At 49.4% G+C, this 18324-nt stretch overlaps 1 protein-coding gene across 4 annotated transcripts in view; it reads right to left on the bottom strand.

Moving 5' to 3' along the window:
* NRG2 (neuregulin 2) overlaps positions 1-18324 on the bottom strand; it is a 159580-nt gene that overhangs the window by 55322 nt on the left and 85934 nt on the right. For all 4 annotated transcript variants that reach the window (XM_071443071.1, XM_071443069.1, XM_071443070.1 and 1 more), the window contains exon 2: positions 3499-3670. In XM_071443071.1, coding sequence (XP_071299172.1) covers positions 3499-3670 — 172 coding nt within the window. The remainder of the gene's footprint in view (positions 1-3498; positions 3671-18324) is intronic.

The raw sequence follows: 18324 nt of genomic DNA, 5'->3' as shown, positions 1-18324 counted from the left end.
TATCACATGTCCCTCCACTAAACTTGGCCCCACCAGCTGCATAATGAAGACATCAAAGTCATGAGGGCTCTCTCAGCCCTCAGCCTGCTCTGAGCAGTTTTCAGTGCTTGTTCCATGCAGTCAAGACCAGAGGCAGGCAGCTCCAATGCCAGGGGACACTCTGCCTCGGGGTTTTCAGCTCTGGGGCCCAGCAAACGGGGACAGAGGTGGCAATGCCAGGGTGGGTGTGCACAGACCCGCCCAGATGCTCTCAGGGAAGTGATCCTGCACTGCTAAACAAGGGCAAATGCTCACTGAGGGGTAATTACCTCAGAACTGTCCCACAGAATGGCAGAATCGTTCAGGTTGGAAAAGCCCTCTGAGATCACTGAGTCCAACCATTCCCAGCACTGCCAAGGCCACCAATGAACCAATGTGTCTCCAAGTGACACATCTACACAGTTTCTGGACACTTCCACCACTTCCCTGGGCAGTCTGTTCCAAAGCCTGACCTCCATTTCAGTGAAGATGTTCTCCCTAACATCCAAACCCCCTTTGGCACAGTTTGAGCCCATTTCCTTTTGCTCCTGCTCAACAGCTGCTGGAGTCCAGTCTCCACAGCCTGGTCCCAGCACAAGACAGTCACATTTTAATGGCAGCAGGGAGCAGAAGATGGGATGGGAAGCAATTCTGGGAATGCTTTGGGCTCACCCCTTTGCTGCTGAGGGAGTCTCAGACACCAGAAGAGGCAGGTGCTCAGCTTGCCTTAAAATGTTTATCCTTGGGCTTGCTTTGCCAGCAGGAAGCCCTTCCAGCACCACACATCTTTGGCCTCTCACTGGAGAGCCAGCAAGTTTCCATGGAAACTGGTAAATGCAAAATGATGACTTGACAGCAGAGTGCTGAGGAAGGGGGACCAACTCCCTTGCATTTGTTCCTGTCCCTGGCCCAGGGGCTGCCTGTCCCCTTGGCTGGGGGTGGGATGTCACCCTGCCACAGCTCCGTGCTGGGCAGAGGAGGAAGGGCTGGGACACTGGGAGCACAGCAGGGCAGTGCTGGCTGCTCTGGGGCTGGCTCCTCTCTAGCCCTGAGGGAAAGCACTCCCCAGCACCCTGGGCATTCCCACAGAGTGTGCTGCAGGCATTTCTCCAGGGCATCCCAGCCCCAGCAGCCACTGCTAAACAACCAAGGCCACGAGAATGACAAGGGCCCCCAAAAACAGCGAGGGCAGCAGAGGAGAGGTGTGGCAGCAGCTCTCTGGCCACAGAGAGCAACACACAACTTTCCCAGGCCTCTCTGGGAAAAGTCTGTGAGAAAATCAGAAAAAATAATAAAAAACAATCTTATCTTCACTTGCTACACCTGTTGTGATCATGTAGAGTGTGCTATAAAGATTTGTTCACCAAAAAGTAGTTTCTTAATTAGCCAATGGTGATGATGTTTAGATTAGAGGACCAATTAGGTCCGGGTGTATCATAACTGACTATAAAAGCAAGGAGTTTCTTAATAATGATAATATAATAAAGACATTGATCAACCTCCTGAGGAATCAATAGTAATTATTACCCAGCTGGGGGCCCATTACTGTGACAGAGAGAGGCAGGCACAGCTCTGCCCTGGCTCTGCTGCCTGCAAGCCCAGACAGCACCCAGTTATCCTGGAAGCACTGACCACCTCTCTGCCTCGTCCCAAAACAGCCACAAGCCCCAGAATTATTACAAAGGAGGTCAACCATCTTGGGTGTGACTCTGACACCAAACCCAACAGGACTGAAATTAAATTTGGGCAATTGGCAACGCCCCGTTCAAACACTGAGTGATTTTTTCTAACTGATTTGTAGTGGCTTCTAATTTTAAAAATTGCTACTCTAACAAGTCCATGATGACCTTGTATTCACACACCCAGAACATATGTTAGCAAAGAATTAGAATCAAATTTTCCAAGGGGTCAGGCAGTTGCAAGCTGACTGTTGCTGGCTAGGTCAGGATGTATGAATGCAAACATAGCCATGAAAGTGGAATAATTTTAAGATACATCATATCTAAATATTGGGCCTTGAGAAATATCAACATGGATTCATTTTAATCCATTCCCAGTGAGAACCCCTGATCTTGGTCACTGGGACCTCTTTCTCCAGGTGTTCTAGCCCTGCCTGAATGAGCTGGGGCTGAGGGTGACACTAAATGAGGGGGTGCTGAGGGTGACACTCACTGAATGAAATGGTGCTGAGGGTGACACTAAATGACGGGGTGCTAAGGGTGACACTGAATGAGGGGGGGCTGAGGGTGACACTCACTGAATGAGCTGGTGCTGAGGGTGACACTAAATGAGGGGGTGCTGAGGGTGACACTGAATGAGGTGGTGTTGAGGGTGACAGTCACTGAATGAGCTGGTGCTGAGGGTGACACTAAATGAGGGGGTGCTGAGGGTGACACACTGAATGAGGTGGTGTTGAGGGTGACAATCACTGAATGAGCTGGTGCTGAGGGTGACACTGAATGAGCTGGGGCTGAGGGTGACACTCACTCAGAGCCACCTGAGAGCTTTTCTGGGTGGGGACTTTGGGGCAGATGTGAGGGAGCTTGCCCAGGGTGGACAGATGGAAGGATTTGCACAAGGCAAGGTCTCTGCAGGTGACCATGACCCCTGATCAGTGTTGTGAGGCAATCCTGCATCTCAGCCCTGCTCAGTGTAGAGGAGAGAAGGCTGGGAGGGGATCTCATTCATGCACATAAATATCTCCAAGGGGGGTCAGAGGATGGTGCCAGGCTCTTTGCAGCGGTGCCCAGTGACAGGACAAGGAGCAATGGCCATAAACTAAACCATGAAAAATTGCATCCCAACATGGGGAAGAACTTCTTTATGCTGAGGGTGGCAGAACAGTGGAACAGCTGCCCAGGGAGGGTGGAGTCTCCTTCTCTGGAGACATTCCAACCCTACCTGGACACATTCCTGTGTCACCTGCTCCAGGAGCTGATGCTTGGCAGGGGGGTTGAACTGGATGATCTCCAGAGGTCCCTTCCAGCCCTAATGTATCATTCTGTGATTTTTCAGTGGCCTTAGGTGCTTCTGTGTCCACCTAAATTCAGGAGGGAACAAACCAATTCCTCCCACAGCCCTGCTGCTGAGTGATGGGGCAACAGCTGGGTTTGGGTGCCTTCTGCCTCCAACCCTTAATCACAGAGCAGGAGTCACCCCAGGCAACCTGAGCTGCCCACAGCTACCAGGGAAAGCCTCCCCATGCACAGGACACCTGCCTCAGGTAGCCAGTGCCTCCCTGACCCCAGGACAGCCCATCTACAAACCCAACACCTTCCCTGTGTGTGCCCTGCTCCTCTCCCCGTGCTCTCTGAGGTCACTGGGACCTTACTCACTCTCCTGGCCATGGTAACTGGGCTGAGCAGGGTCCTGTGGCTCTGAGGGACTGCTCAGCAGAGATTTGGGGAGCACAGCAGCACCTCCAGCCCCAGCCCCAGCCCCTGAGTGAGCAGAGGCAGAGCAGCCCTGTCTTGTACTTACTTCCCATTCCCATACTTGATCCGGATGTCTTTGCTCTTCTTCAGCTCCTTCCCATCCTTAAACCATTTGTAGGATGGCTGAGGGTTCCCAGCAGTCGCCTCACATTTCAGGGAAATCTTCTCACCCACGTGAACATTTGGGCTTTTCAGTTTCTTCAGTTTGGGAGGAGCAGCTGGGGAAAGAGAAAGGGGACACTGTGAAACCTGCCCCTCTCAGAGCTGTGCGCACACAAGAGGAGCCCCCAAACCCCTCCCCTGGCCAAGCTCCTGCTGCTCCCTCTGCCATGAGGTGATGGAGAGGGGGAAAACAGCACCCAGGGAAGGAGCAGGAGTCAGACACATCCACACAGGGAACAGAGGGAGGCTCTGGAGGCTCCCCATGACCAGATCTGATGTTCCACAGAGCCCTACCCATGCAGGCAGTGCCCTGTGTCTCCTGTCCCTGCAGAGCTTTGCTGAGCTCTCCCAGCACACACCAGCTTAAGCTCTTCAGGGATTATTTTTCCCCTGCTCCTGGCCATTGCTGCTGCAGATCTCCAACACCTTCAGCAGCCCCAGGCAGAATGGGTCAGTGCAGATGGAGCAGAGGGAGCAGCCCCCTGTGCCCCACATGCTCCAAATCTGCTGCAGAGACCTTGTTCAGCTCAACACCAGCAGAGCAATCATCACTGAGAGGGGCTGCAAGAAAATCCTGCATGTGTAAGGATTAGGAGGGGAGGAACAGCCATTTATTCAGGCTGCAAGAAGAAAAGTGAAAGAATAGGTATTTTAAATGGTTTTGTGCCAGCAGTGTCAGGCTGGCCAGCAGCCTCTCCAGCCTGGAGCCTGGCTCTGCACGTGGGTGTTTCAGAGAAGTGATTTTTACCATGCACCTGGAACATCAGACAGAGAGGGAGACACTTCTTATCAATCTCTGCCAGGCTTTATATTAAGCCTGACAAGAAAGGATTAGCAGGCTTGCAATTTTTCTTTCAACTGACAGCTCTGCACTCTTCTAGCTCCCTTTTTCTTTCTCAGTACTAACGTTTAAAAAGGAAATAGCAACTTGCTGGCTTTGCCTTAAGAATATTGGTAACAATGGCTTCTCCTTGTCTGAGGTGTGTTACTGATGGATAATTTCCTCTTTCTAATATGCACAAACCACCTTCTAATTGCTTTGTGCATTCTGATCTTGTGAAATGGCAGAGCACTCAAAGGCTGAGGGACTGGATGGGTTTCATCAGAGCAATCACTGTTCTACAGACTTTTGTATGTCTCCTCTAGCTCTTCATGCCAACTAAGTCAGTGCAGGTTGATAGTATTTAAAGACTGCTCTCACCAAAAGGGATCTTACACAAAATAATAAAAAGCACAGCCATCATCAGGAATATGCTCCTGAGGTAGGAACCTCTCAGCTCTCTCATATTCCTGATGGGAGTGAGAAGATAAATTGTCCTTAATCAAAAGGATCCCAGATAATTGTCCTTAATCAAAAGGATCCCAGCATGGATAGAAATGGAGCAGTTCAGGGTGACAGGAGTGAGCCAAGCAAAGCTCACAGTGACTGAAAGGCAGGCCCAGGGCTGGGGGTGGGTAAGGTGGGCTGGTCCCAGGCACATCACACCTTGCAGCTGCCCCTGGATCCCTGCAAGTGTCCCAGGCCAGGCTGGACAGGGCTTGGAGCAGCCTGGGGTAGTGGGAGGTGTCCCTGTCCATGGCAGGGGGTTGGAATGAGATGAATTTTAATGTTTTTTTTAAGGTGGATTCAACCCAAACCATTCCATGATTTTCTAATGGGACAGGGAGAGCACAAAACCATTGGGTCAGCTGCAGGCAGTGGTTGCAGGCTGTGCACTGAGATCTCTCACACCTTCCCAGGTCACTGTGCTTTGGCACAAACAGGGACTTCTGACCAGAAATGATCTCAGCTTTCACCAAACTTTAGGAATTCTGTGAAAATCCAAGGTGTCATGGGTTTTGTGAAGCCCATATCCCTGATCCTTGCCTGGAAATGGGTTGCCCAGAAGAGCTGGAAGGCAGTGAAGGGAGAAGAGAGCTGGTCTCTTCCCAGAAGACTGCATGGAGAGCCAGGAAGGTAAACAGGACCTTGCTTTTATAGGGGTCATTTTGGGGAATAGAGAAATAGACTCTCAAATATTTATTCTGTCTGAATGTGTGTGTCAGTCAGCTCCTATGGTACCCCGAGGTCACCCTGTCCCATGCCAACATTATCCATACACCTTAAATACAGGGAAGGTCCTGACCTTGGCATGGCTGCATCTGCCTTGTTTTATTTCCAGCCTGGTGGTCTGCAGAATGATGAAGCAGGCAGCATATGGACAGAATATGGGTTAATTTGGACTGAGATACCAGTCACTGAAGGGACAACTCTTGTCTCATTTCAGAGAAGACACAGGTGTGAAGAATTCTGATATTTTATAAGCTAGAACCAGGAGTAGGATGTAAAGTTCAACTGGTGTTAAAACTGATATAACAACTGAGTCCTGGGGCATGAAAGAATATTCTCCTCTCATCTCCTTTCCATGTTCTGTGGTAGCACATAGTTCTATGTGCTACCATCACCCTGAGTGGAAGGGAAACTGGAAAATGCTGGGAGAAAGGGGTGTCAGCCCTGCCCCTCTCCACCAAAATGCTGGCAAGAGCAGAGCAAACCCCAGGAACCTGAAGCCTGTGGAAGAAGAGGGCCAAGAACAAGCAAGGAACTTGATCTCCCTCCCCACCAACATGAATCATGTCTCACCTAAACCTCTGCACATGCCACCAGTGATGATTACAGGACATTCCTGAGCAGGCAGATCCAAAGAAACCAAAGAGCTGACACACACACACAGTGTCCCACCCCTCCAGCAGGGAGTCCTGCCCAGAAAAAGGGAGGAGAGCATCTTTCCACCCAGTCTACATGGTTTTGGTGTCTCCCTACAGGAGGGAAAGAGACAGTGTATTCAGCTCCAGGCCACACTTGATGGACTCCATGGACTGCAGTCCCCCAGCTGAATCAGACAGAGCAGTGAAAGGGGAACCCAGTCCCAAAATATTCTGGACTGTCTGGGAAAAGGGCTGAGCACAAAGAGGCAGAGCTGTGCTCCCTGACACATCTGTGCCCTTTCTGCTGCACTGCAGCAAGGCTTGTGCTTGGACAGCAGCGTGGGAAGAGCAGGCAAAGCCCCAAGCCTGGGAAACAGCATCCAGAGCCTTGCTCTGGGCAAAAGGGAAGCCTGGCCTTGCTCTCTGGGATGGGCTGGAAAGCCTCACTTCATAATTCCTGCTGCTTTCAGAAAAACAGAGAAATCTTCATTTAGAGCCATTCAGTGCTGATGACTCTGCTTAATTCCAGACAAAGACTTTCCTCTGGTTTTCACTCATAAAAAGTTGAAACTGCAATTCTTATTCATAGTCTGAACTCCTCTAACTTTGGCTTCCAGCCAAGAGATCTCTGCCTTTCTCTGGTAAATTTGAATCCCATCTAGCAACCAGAAACCCCTTCCCTTTTTAGGTACTTGTAAACTATGACTGAATCACCTTTCAACCTTCCCCAGCAGTAAACTAAAGTAGCTTGAGAGGCCAGAGCAGCACATGGAGTGCTAATACTGGAGTATGTCAAAATTTTACATTTAGGTACACTTTCAGCTTTTGACCCATTTCCCATCTCTGCCCTGTCCAAATCACAGAGTTGCAGCTCAGAAAACCACGAGTTTAGTTCAAAAAGATCAGAGGATTGATTTTGAGTGTCTCCTTTCTTAGTGCTCTGAGCATTTGGGGTCATTTTAATCTCCTCCTCGTTTGATACATTTTCCAGCCTGCTGGAAAAACAAAACCACAAGCTCCACACATATCAAATCAGCACACTACCCTGGGCAAACAGCTTTAGATGTGTGCCAGGCAGGGTCCAGGTCTAATCCATTATGTCTCCATCAATTCCCAGCTTCCCAGCCTCCTCCACACAGGTGGGGCCAGGGCAGCTCCTGTCACCCAAGGGTCACCCAGGTCACCCATCACCCTGGACAGGCTGAGCTGAAGCTGCAGTTCCAGCTCCTCACCTTCTGCTTCCCATGGAACAGCCCTGCCAGATGTGGTCTCCTCCACAGCTGGGCTGGCAGCACCCCCAGATCAGCCCCCACTGCTGCCAAGTTCACCAAAACCTGGGGTTTTGGACTTTAAAAAAGAAGGGTTTGGCTCTGCTTGTCAGACTGAAGCTACAGCTCAGGATCTGTATCTCTGGTCACCTTGCAACCCTGTCAGCCCCTCCTCCATCCAGATTTGTGTCTCCTCTCCATGGGGTGGAGTATCACCAGCCTCACAGTGCCTGAGCTGCTGGACAGAAGAGCCTGATGCATTTCCAGGCAATTTTTCTAAGTGACAACCACGTCAAGGGTATGTCATGCTGCAAAAACAAGTTTAATCCTGGTAGAGCTGAGACCAACAAGAAATACAATTTTTTTCTCCAGATTTTTGCTCACTCCAAGGTCAGATGAAACCCAAGCAACCATTAGATCCCATCCTACACTAGTTGTGTGAGCTGAAAAAATTAACCTTGAAACATGCCAGAGCCAGGATGGACAAATGCACACAATTTCCTAACTTGTTTTAAGAACCACATTTGACAAAAAGACCTTTACAGGAGAGGTTTGTCCTCTGATAGCAGTCCTGGTACCCTCTGCCTTCTCACAGAGAGGAGAGGGTTACAAAAGTCTGAAACACTGAGCTCTAAACTGCACGATATGAGTTGTTTGAACATCCACCATAAAAGGACTTACATGTACACACTGCTTTAATTAATTCACTTCTGATTACACTTGATATAACACTGAAGTACCTTGATGATAACAACACCTCTTTCACTTCTGATACCTGCAGTATGCCTGCAAGCACCTCAGAGCCTCAACTCAAAACATCATTAATCATCCTCGGGCAGAGTGCCCAAACAGAGTCCAACAATGGAGTGGTGACAAAACCACATCCCACCCACAGAGCATCCTACATAAACAACCCCTCAGCAGCAGAAGGCAGGAGCAGCCAGCCTGGGAAAGGTGCTCCATGAGCTCTGGAGCAGCCAGCAACAGCAGCCACAGACTCTGCCTCCTGAGCTCTGGGGATGCTCCACACAGACACATCTGGCATCTCTGGGTGCCTGATGCCATGAGCAGATGGGATTTCTCCTCTGGCCACCTCCAAGGGCTGCAGTCTGAGGCTGCCCCACACTGCCTGGCACATGGAGGCTGGCAAAGTGTTTAGGTGGGTGGATCTGGAGGCCTGGGAGCACAGGATCCTTCTGAGCTTGAATTCCTTTGGGCATGGAAAAGGGAAGCTGAAAATGCTTTCTCACAGGAATAGAAGAGATGCAAGTTAAGACCTATAAACTCACAGGTGATCCTTGCCTGTACCCAAGCCATGGCTTTGCACACAAGGCCCCCACCCGAATGTCCCCAGGTCAGGACACCCCCCCTGTGCCAGAGCTGGGGGGCAGGAAGGTGCACAGGTGATCTCTTGGAAAGGAGCTGTGTTTCTCAGCCTGCCCAAGCCTTTGGTCTCAGCACAGCCCTTCCATATTGGTGCTGGGGCTTCCACAGGGCTCTTGTGCTGGGCTGGAAGCTGCAGATCCAGAGGTGTCTGCATGGGTCTGAGCTCCCAGCTCTCCCCACAGGAACCCAGACACCCAAAGGATGCTCCAGGCACAGTCCTTGAGTCTTCCAAGCCTCATTGAAGGACAATATCTGGGGCATGAAACCCACCCGAGCCAGGTCTCAAAGGCTGCTGGTCCCTAGGCCCCTTCTGGAGAGGTGCCTCAGATGGGAGCATTTCAACATGGAAAATTACAGAGTCCATCTTTCCATAGGATCTGTTTTGCAGCCTCAACTTGCTCCAAATTCAGGCACAAACATTTGCCAAGATGGCAATTCCTAACTGAAAGGAATTTTCCCCATTTCTGTCATCTCTAGTGCAAAGTAAGGACATGTGTTCCTGGCACATCACCCTGCAGGCTGGGACACCAGACACTCATTGGGGGTCAGCACCCTCCCCACTGTGATACATCTCACTTTTTGCCTGATGCAGTCCCACAGGCTCCACTGCTTTAACCAGAGGTGATAGTTCTTTGCCTTGGCTTTAATTTGGCCTTTATTTGACAAGGAGACAAACCTGGAGCTCAGCAGCAGCTCCTGATCCCCTGGACTTTGTTTCAATACTGTCTGCAAATGCCAACCTGTCAAAGAAGGGACCCACTCTGATGAAATCTCCCTCCTGCCAGAAGGAATGGAAACATGGGTGAAAAAACTCACAAGACACTTGGTGTTCGTGCTCCTTTTTCCCAGGTTTTTATGGAGAGGGCAAAAGGCAGTCCCTGCTGTGCCCCAGGCAGGCTGTGGCGTGCACAGCCTGAGCTCTGAGGGGACTCAGCTCCTTGGTGGCAGGGTCAGGAGGACTCCTCAGAGTCTGTGAGCCTCCAACGCCCCTGGAGGTAACAGGGCAGCATTTGAGTGAAGCTGTAGAACAACCCTGGCTTTATTGCATGGGTGGACACAACGTCCACAGACCACACACAGCCCAGAGCCTGCGGGAGAGAACCTTGGTGTGACACTGACACATCGTCCCATGCCAGCCTCGACCCCCATGGGTAACTACAGCCTCCAGACCCAGAGGATTAAACATAATATAATATCTGGACTATGATTTACACTTCAGGCAACTTATGTTTCAGTTTATGCCAAAGCATGGTCAGACATTCTCATGGCAGTCTTTGCAGCCACTGTCTCAGATCTTGGTGTGCTGAGCAGGGGTACGTGACAGGTAAACAACAATGACAAATTTAAATTTCCAAGGGGCAGCATTTTGCTGTAACCACTGTTTGACCTTGTAATTAACAAATAGCCATGTTTCTCCAGGAGCAGTGATCATGGAGTCATGGACCCATAGAATGGTTTGGGTTGGGAGGGACCTTAAAGCTCATCCCATGGACAGGGACCCCTTCCTCTATCCCAGGCAGCTCCAAGCCCCATCCAACCTGGCCTGGAACATTGCCAGGGATCCAGGGGCAGCCACAGCTGCTCTGGGCACCCTGTGCCAGGGCCTCCCCACCCTCAGAGGGCAGGGACTCCAAGGCAGGAGCCAGCACTAGAGCCTGTGCCTCACTTGGGACATTTACACCTCATCTCCACTGCCTGAGGGAATACCTGTGCAGCAACTGCAGAGAACAGCAAGGGTTAACAACCCAAAGCCCTCCAAGGACATGGGGGATGTCCCTGCTGCCCTGCCTCTCCCACAGAGGTATTCCAGGAGTCAGAGGCTCATCTCTGCTCCTGGGAGAGGCCCCACTCTGGGAGCTGGAGATGCAGGTGTGACAATGCAGGAGCCACCACTCCAGGTCTGCTGGGGACCCCTCAGCTGCCTCACACAGAACAGGCAAAGGTGGAAAGGACACAGATGACTGGAGGGTCTGAGATCTGTGGATTTGGGGTTGGGATGAAGTGTGGAAAGCACTTTGCTGAAGCCAGAACAAATGCATTATTCCTCCCTACATGTCCCATACCTTCCCTAACACACAAGTTTCTTTTCCTTTAACTAAGTTCCTGTAGCCTTCTGTTTCAGGGACAAGTGACTACAACAACAATCTACAGCACTATTATAATTTTTTTTTAATCTATTCAAATTGAGGGTGACCAAATTTTCATAACAATTCCCATCACCAAAGAAAATTGACTGGAAAGTTACAAGGCAGGTTTGTTGATTTAGGTTTGCTCTCTATAAGATCCCTCTGGCAACTCAAACCATGGGATCTTAGAGGTCTTTTCCAACCTTAATGATTCTATGATTCTACAAAAAATGTGCCACAAAGCCAGAAATTCCACCCTCCTCTTACAAATCCTGGCTCCACTTATATTTAAGAGCAACTGATAAATTCCTCCTTCTCTGTCTTGCCCACAGTTAAAAATCCAGTTATTCTTCTCTCCAGTGAAAGTTTTGAAATTGGGGTATGATTTGGTGGAGAGCCTGGGGCTGAAATCTCAGCTCCATTGAAATCAATGAGCAGCTGGTCACTGGGCAGGGATGTGCTCCCAGTACCCAAATTGTTAAGACAGCTGGGCTGTGCTTTTGCCACAATCCTGGAGGCGCCCATGCACAAACACCCACCTGAAGAGCACAACTCCACCAAGGCATGCACATGCAAATATCCAATATTAAAATCCAGGGGCTGAAGAGCTTGGATTTGCCAAACCTAGTACTCTATGAACACTAGCTGGTTTGCAAACAATGTAATTGGAGTAGAATTGCTATTGTGTTTGTTTGTTTTGAATATTTTTGGCCAGGAAGTTGTCCTGGAGGTATAGTTGAGCATAAGTGGTCTGGTGGAAAAATGTCACTCATTCTGTTCCTATTAAGACCAAAAACAATAGCCACACAAAGACAGCAGCGACAATTTCTGCTCTTCATGCCTCTAACAATGTGTTTTCAACCCTAAAGGCAACATCTTGTTTGTACCGAATTGATTCTGGGATCATATTTTATATAATCAAATATATCTTTGAACAAAGATATGTTTTATGAAGTGCTCAATTTCCAGATGACCTTGGAAACAGCAATTCATAAAATATAGCTTTATCTCTATCTTCACAATCAGCTAGAAAAATTGCCCACCCATGCTTTGTGGACTGCCAGTCCAGACCCAGCCAACAAAGAAATTACCCCAAGCATCCAAAACTCTAAAATACATTAATCCTTTGTTCCAGTCACTGAGCACTAAGCACAAATTACTTGCCCTAGAACGCTGGTAAAGACCCGGGTGGCATCCATCATCTTTCAATCACCAGAGGAAAGTGATTGAAAAACTCACCCCAGGAGACAAAACAATCTAGGTTAGCAGAAGAAACCCTCATTTCATTAAATGTTTATTATGAAATCTGTACATGAAACCATATATAGACCCCTTACGTCATGGCAAAGCTGAAGGGTAAAAGCTTTCAGAATACAGGGAAGAATTTGCAGATGCAAATGACCATTAGTGGAATGTCATTGGTTCTAGAAAGGGATGAAAAAAAAACCCTACTGGATGTTTTACAGCTTTATGAATCACAGGACTACTGCTTTAAAACACAGAGAAGAGCTCAGTTTGAAGGGAGCTGAAATTCCTGTAACAGGGACTGCCTGCACCACCTGGGCTCTCCAAGGATGGGAGGATCATCATGGACTGGTGGGAGCATTGCAGGGAGAAATTGTTCCCTGGGAGGGTGGCAAGGCTGTGGCACAGGGTGCCCAGAGCAGCTGTGGCTGCCCCTGGATCCCTGCAAGCGTCCAAGGACAGTTTGGACAGTGCTTGGAGCAGCCTGGGATGGTGGAAGGTGTCCCTGCCATGGCAGGGGTTTGGGATGAGATGGTCTCTCCCAGCCTGAACCACTCTGGGATTCTGTGATGATTCTATGACTCAGGAAAGCCTGCAAGAACAGGACCCACTGCAGTGTGGGGGCACAGCACAGCCCTAAACACACACACCAAGTCCTTCAGGTAAATCAGGACACTGCAAACAGGAGAATGTGACCAAATCTCTGAGTGAGGTGCCAGGTTTGCCACACAAACCTGACCCTCCCTGCCCAGCCTGAGCCTCTCACAGCCAGGTGAGCAAGGGAAGGACAGGGTGCACCCAGGCAGCACAGCACTGCTGGGCATCCCTGTCCTCCTCCCTCAGTTCCATTGTATTCAAACAGAATGAGCACCACAGAGGGGGTTAACTAACGAGGGGTGAGATCTGAGGTCAGGAACAGCAGGAACCACAGAACACCTCACTGCAGTGATGCCTTAACTTTTAGCTTTCATATTTCCCAGATTCTGTACTGCATTTTTTCATATTTTCCAGATTCTGCACTGCATTTTTTCATATTTTCCAGATTCTGCACTGCATCAGTATATAACTCTGAACTTTATATAAAGTGTTAGCAAGTTCTCCTCACAGTTCCGTCAGACAAAACAATCCTTTTCCAGCCCAAGAACTGAGGATATTGTTGCAGCTTCAGGCCCAAATATGTAACCAGCAGTGAATTGAGGAGAGCAATCTGGGAGGATGGGACTGCATAACCTGGAGCTGTAATTGGACAATTAACCCCAATATTTAAATGGACCAAAACTTATAAAAGTGTGAAAACTCATGACCCACCATCCATCTTGGGTGTAGCCTCGGCTGGGCTCTTGCACTGCCCAAGGTGCAACCTTTGAAGGCCTTTTTAATAAATCCCTACTTTATTCTTTAGCCCTGTTTAGTCTCTGCTCTAGGTAGCCTCTCAAGGCATCAGCAGAGGGTCTGGTAGCCCCAACCCACACCACCCCATCCCAGCAGAGGATCCACCTCCTTCCCTGCCCCAGCAGACTTCCCTGTGAGAGGTAGCTTTAACGAGTGTTTTCAAACATGTTTAACTTCAGCAAGCAGGGAAAAATAAGAGAAACTTGGGATCAGTTGCAAGATGTTAATCCAGGGCAGGCAGAGGTCAAGTGAAGGTCAGATGCGACAGCCCAGCTGGCAAAATTTTTTTGCTGCTTCAACTTCTCAGGAAGTTCTGGGCCAGAGAACATCCTGATGTTTCACACACAACCAGGTGAAATGCCACACAAAGCAGGGACTCACAGAAGAAAGCACTTTAATATCTGGAGAAATCAATTCAGTGAGAAGCCTCCAATGCTGAGGTGGAGATGTTTTATTTTTAACCTATAAAATAATATTCTCTAGCATTCCGTGACAAAAGCCAGCCACTTGCAGTCGTAATTACAATATTTTTTTCCCATGTCTCTGCCTACTTTGAAAGTTCACCATTGTCTCTGGTGAGAGACAAATCCACCAGAGGGTATTTCCAAAACAGAAAGCCCTGTTTTTATCGGGATCTCCCCACAAGAGACCCCAGGGCTTGCATTAGAGACTTGTTTGTTCTCTGTAATGTTATATTGAAAGATTAAAAGTTTTGCTGTTGGTTGAAGAAAGGCTTTAAAGCACTTGGTACCAGAAGTGACCGCAGGTCTGGTTTTCATCCAAACACAGGAAAGAAGCTAAAGATCATCCCTGAGACAGCTTTTCCACGAGCCCAAATCCCACCGAGCGTGGATGGAATTACCACCCCGCACCATGGCACTGTCCCAGTGCCCCCTCACCCTGGGTCTGAGCCACTCTGGAGCTCTGGGCACAGCATCTGCTCCCTCCCAGGGCTGAGCCCACAGTGGAAGCCAGCGGGATGAGGAGAGCAGAGACCCCGGCAGGCAGAGCTCCCCCAGCCCGGCCCAGGAGCCAGGCAGAAGGGCCACCCTCGTCCCTGGGCTGCAGGGAAGCAGCAAATGGAGCTGTAAATTCCGACTGGGACTCTGGGCACTGCCCAGTGGAGACACTAACACAGCGTGTCTCCTGCCTTGTCCAGAGTGCGGCTTCCCAGCATTGTTCTGAGCAGCTCCGGACCCCCACTGGAGCACAGCAATGGGTGGCTTCCACTGAAATGTCCCCCAACCAAGCTGATTTACAGCTGCCAGGAGTCTCCAGGATGTCAGCTCTTCCTGATTAATTTTTTTATCCTTATTTTCCCTTGTTTTATATTTGAATATTGCTTATTGCGATATTCTTCAGAACTATTCTCTGGAAAGCCATCCTGGCTAATTTTTGGCTTGTAAATTGCTCATGAGCAGTTTGTGGCTTGTGTTTTAAAAAAAAAGAAATCAAGAAACTCTGGCTCATTTTGGTTGGATGAAGAGATTTTGTGGCCTGCATCAATTCTAGTCCCTGACAGCAATGACAGAGCTCTTATTATCACAAACATACAGTTGCAATTTTAAAATTTGCTTCCTGTGACTCTTCGTTAAAATTTAATCAACAGTTTCTGTTTCCACAAACATTTCTCTGGCAGAAAGATCACTTTATAGAATATTCATAGGCAGCAAATGAGAAGGAAGGTAAAGCAAATTTGACTTTGTGATGAGAGCCAACCCTTGCTGGCTGTCCAGCGACTTCACGGAGGGATTTAGGGAAGAGGAACACAGGAAGGTGTAATTTTCTAGGAGCCATTGCAGAACACAAGTGACTGAAAACAAAGACCAATGATGCAGCAGCAAAATGTGGGCAAAGAGGAGACAATAGGCACCGTGGTGATGGCCCAAGCAGGGAAATTATTCCAAGTTCAAACTGGACAGGGTTTATTGACCTGCTTCATGTCCAGCTTTAGGTCACAAAATGGGAAATTTCACCAAAATGGGCAGCAGATCCTGCACAACACAAACAACTTAAGGTGAAAACCAGAGTTCTGAACAAAAGATGGTTGTTGAGCAAAAAGCTATTAATAGTGCTGGGTTTTATCCCAGAAATGTTGCGTAAAGTGGGACAATTCACATCCCTTCTCTGTGCTTCCATTTCCTCTCTCAAAGATCCCACTTAATATATTTGGGGCAGGGACTGGCTCTTGTTATGACTCTGTGCTGTGAATAGCACAAGGGGAACAATGCTGCAGCCAGGACCTCTGGATGCCACCACAAATGCCATTTTAAGCAGCAGTGACAACAAGCGGAAGGAGTTTGGGATCCAAGGAGGAGACCTGGGCAAAGACAGGGCACAATGCAGGTTTCATCCTGAGCTGTAAGCATGGGTGTTCTCCTCTCCATGCAGGAATGACAAAGGAAAAGCAAGGAGGCAGTGGAGGTGGACAGGTAAGAAGGGTCTGCACTCAGAGCATTTGCTAAAGCAAAATTCCTGCAGAGCTGCTCCTTCACCTCTGCAGTCCCACTGCCCCCCCTTCACCATCTCCCCAAGCCACTCTTGAGCATGCCCATGCAGAGGAATGCAACCACCTAGAACCCAAAAAGGGATTTACAGAGGCCTGAGAACACTGCAAACCTGATGGGAAGAGTGGGGTCTCCTCTTCTGGAGAACACTTTTGTAGGAAATGTTCAGTCTAAATACCCCATGCATGTGACTTTGTTTCAGATGAATCTGTAGAAGCTACAGTGGTGCTGAGGAGCTGCCCTGGAAAAGCCTGGATAGACCTTTGTGTCTACAGAACTAACCTGGAAAGGTCCAAAGACAGGGTTCAGGGGGACAACAAATTACAGGATTCCAAGAATGAGCTTGGAAGAACCACTTTTGAGCAGATCACACTCCTGCTCTGAGGGGGGATCCATCCACCTCACCAGGATCCAGACACACATCCAAGCTGTGCTGCACATCCACACTGCATCCCACAGGGTGCTCCAGGACCTGGATGGCTTCTAGGATACAGCTGACCCCGAGCCCACAATCTCACCAGCAGTGGATTGATCCCTCTGGCCTCTGCCCTGGCAGAAAGGCTGGCAGGACAGGGCCCTGCCCAGCAGGTGATGGGAGCCCAGTCACTCTGGCAGCTACTGAGACCTGTGAGGCTCTTCTGGCCCCCAGGTGCAAAAGAGATGTTCCATCATTCCAAAGATGTAATCCATCTCTTCTTTTGTCCTGTCCTTTACACTATCCCTTCTTCCTGTTCTCTTCTCCTTGCCCATGGCAGCTGCCACCTACCACAGGTAACCAAAATCACTCCTCTTTGTCCTTGCTGTCTCAGTCTTGGCTGTGAGGTTGATGATTTTTTTTTCCTTGGCAAAATCCATTATCTTGAAAACCTTGAATACCACTCTTAACCCCCAGTCTCATCCTCCTTTCATTTCTGGAGATGCTGACTACCTCCCACATCTCACTGAAGAGCTCCCAGCAGCTTTGTCTCCATGAAACCCAGAGGGCCTGAATCCTGAATCACCCTCTCAGGCAGACCCCTGAATACTGGTGCTGCTTTTCTGCTTTTCTGCCTGTTTGGGATGGAGCATGGGGATCTCCACTGTCACACACAGCTCAGAGACACTTCAGTGCTGCTCTGAGGCCGTGGGGTCACACTTTCCCCCTGGCTGCAGGCTGTAGAAGCTGAGCTTCCACTCACAGCCCATGAGAAGTGACTGCTGGTCACCTGCTGCCCTGCCTGTCCCTGCAGCAGCCCCTCTGCCCAATGGCCAGGCCTGGAGCACCACGAGAATAAAACCTCTCTGCTCACCCAAACGATGCTGGTTGGAGCTGCAGGACCCCTGCACATGTTCAGAGGAAGAATTCACCCCAGATTTTGTAGTCACAGGACCCCTGCACACATACAGAGGAAGAATTCACCCCAGATTTCATAGTCACAGGACCTCTGCACACATAGAGGAAGGATCCATCCCAGATCTGCTTTTCTAATGGTGCTTTTCAGCAAGGACCCACACCAGCAATGACCCAGCTCTCACCCTAAGCCAGGGGATCATGGAGATGGAACATCCCAGTCGAGCACAGCTTACCCTATTATGCTTCTCACCTCATTTTTCAACTTGTGCCCCTCCCTTTGTAATTTGGTGGTAAATAAATGCCTGGACAAAATATCAGCTAATTAACTGGGAGCGTCGTCGTGAGCACGAACAAAAGCTGAATGGACACCTCAGACAGGATCACACAGCAGCCCTGCCCCGTGAAGGATATTCTGAAAAAACATTCCCAGGTAACTGACAATGAACAGATCCCAGCTCATCAGAGCCCTCAGGGTGCCCTGGATGTGCTGCAGGGTCCCAGGGAGACCTTTCAGAGGTTAACTCTGTGCAGCCACCATGGAGGGCAGCAGCTGGCACAGCTTCAGCTCCCAAGGCTGTGCTCTCCTTCACTCCCCTGACAATTGGACACACTGCTGTTTATCCTAATCCATTGTTCATGGTCCTCCCCACCCAGTTCTCAGCCCATGTGATGCTCTCCTGTCCTCACCAACTGGAATTAATTTGGGGTGCTAGGGCTCTATCAAGGCATTTCACTGACATCTAAATGTTGGCAAAGAATTACCTG

Source organism: Agelaius tricolor, unplaced genomic scaffold (assembly GCF_023055355.1).
Source record: "Agelaius tricolor isolate 1412-34295 unplaced genomic scaffold, bAgeTri1.0.p SCAF_18, whole genome shotgun sequence".
Taxonomy (NCBI): Eukaryota; Metazoa; Chordata; class Aves; order Passeriformes; family Icteridae; genus Agelaius; species Agelaius tricolor.
The sequence above is the reverse complement of the archived record's forward strand: the minus strand, read 5'-3'. Positions and strand labels throughout refer to the sequence as shown.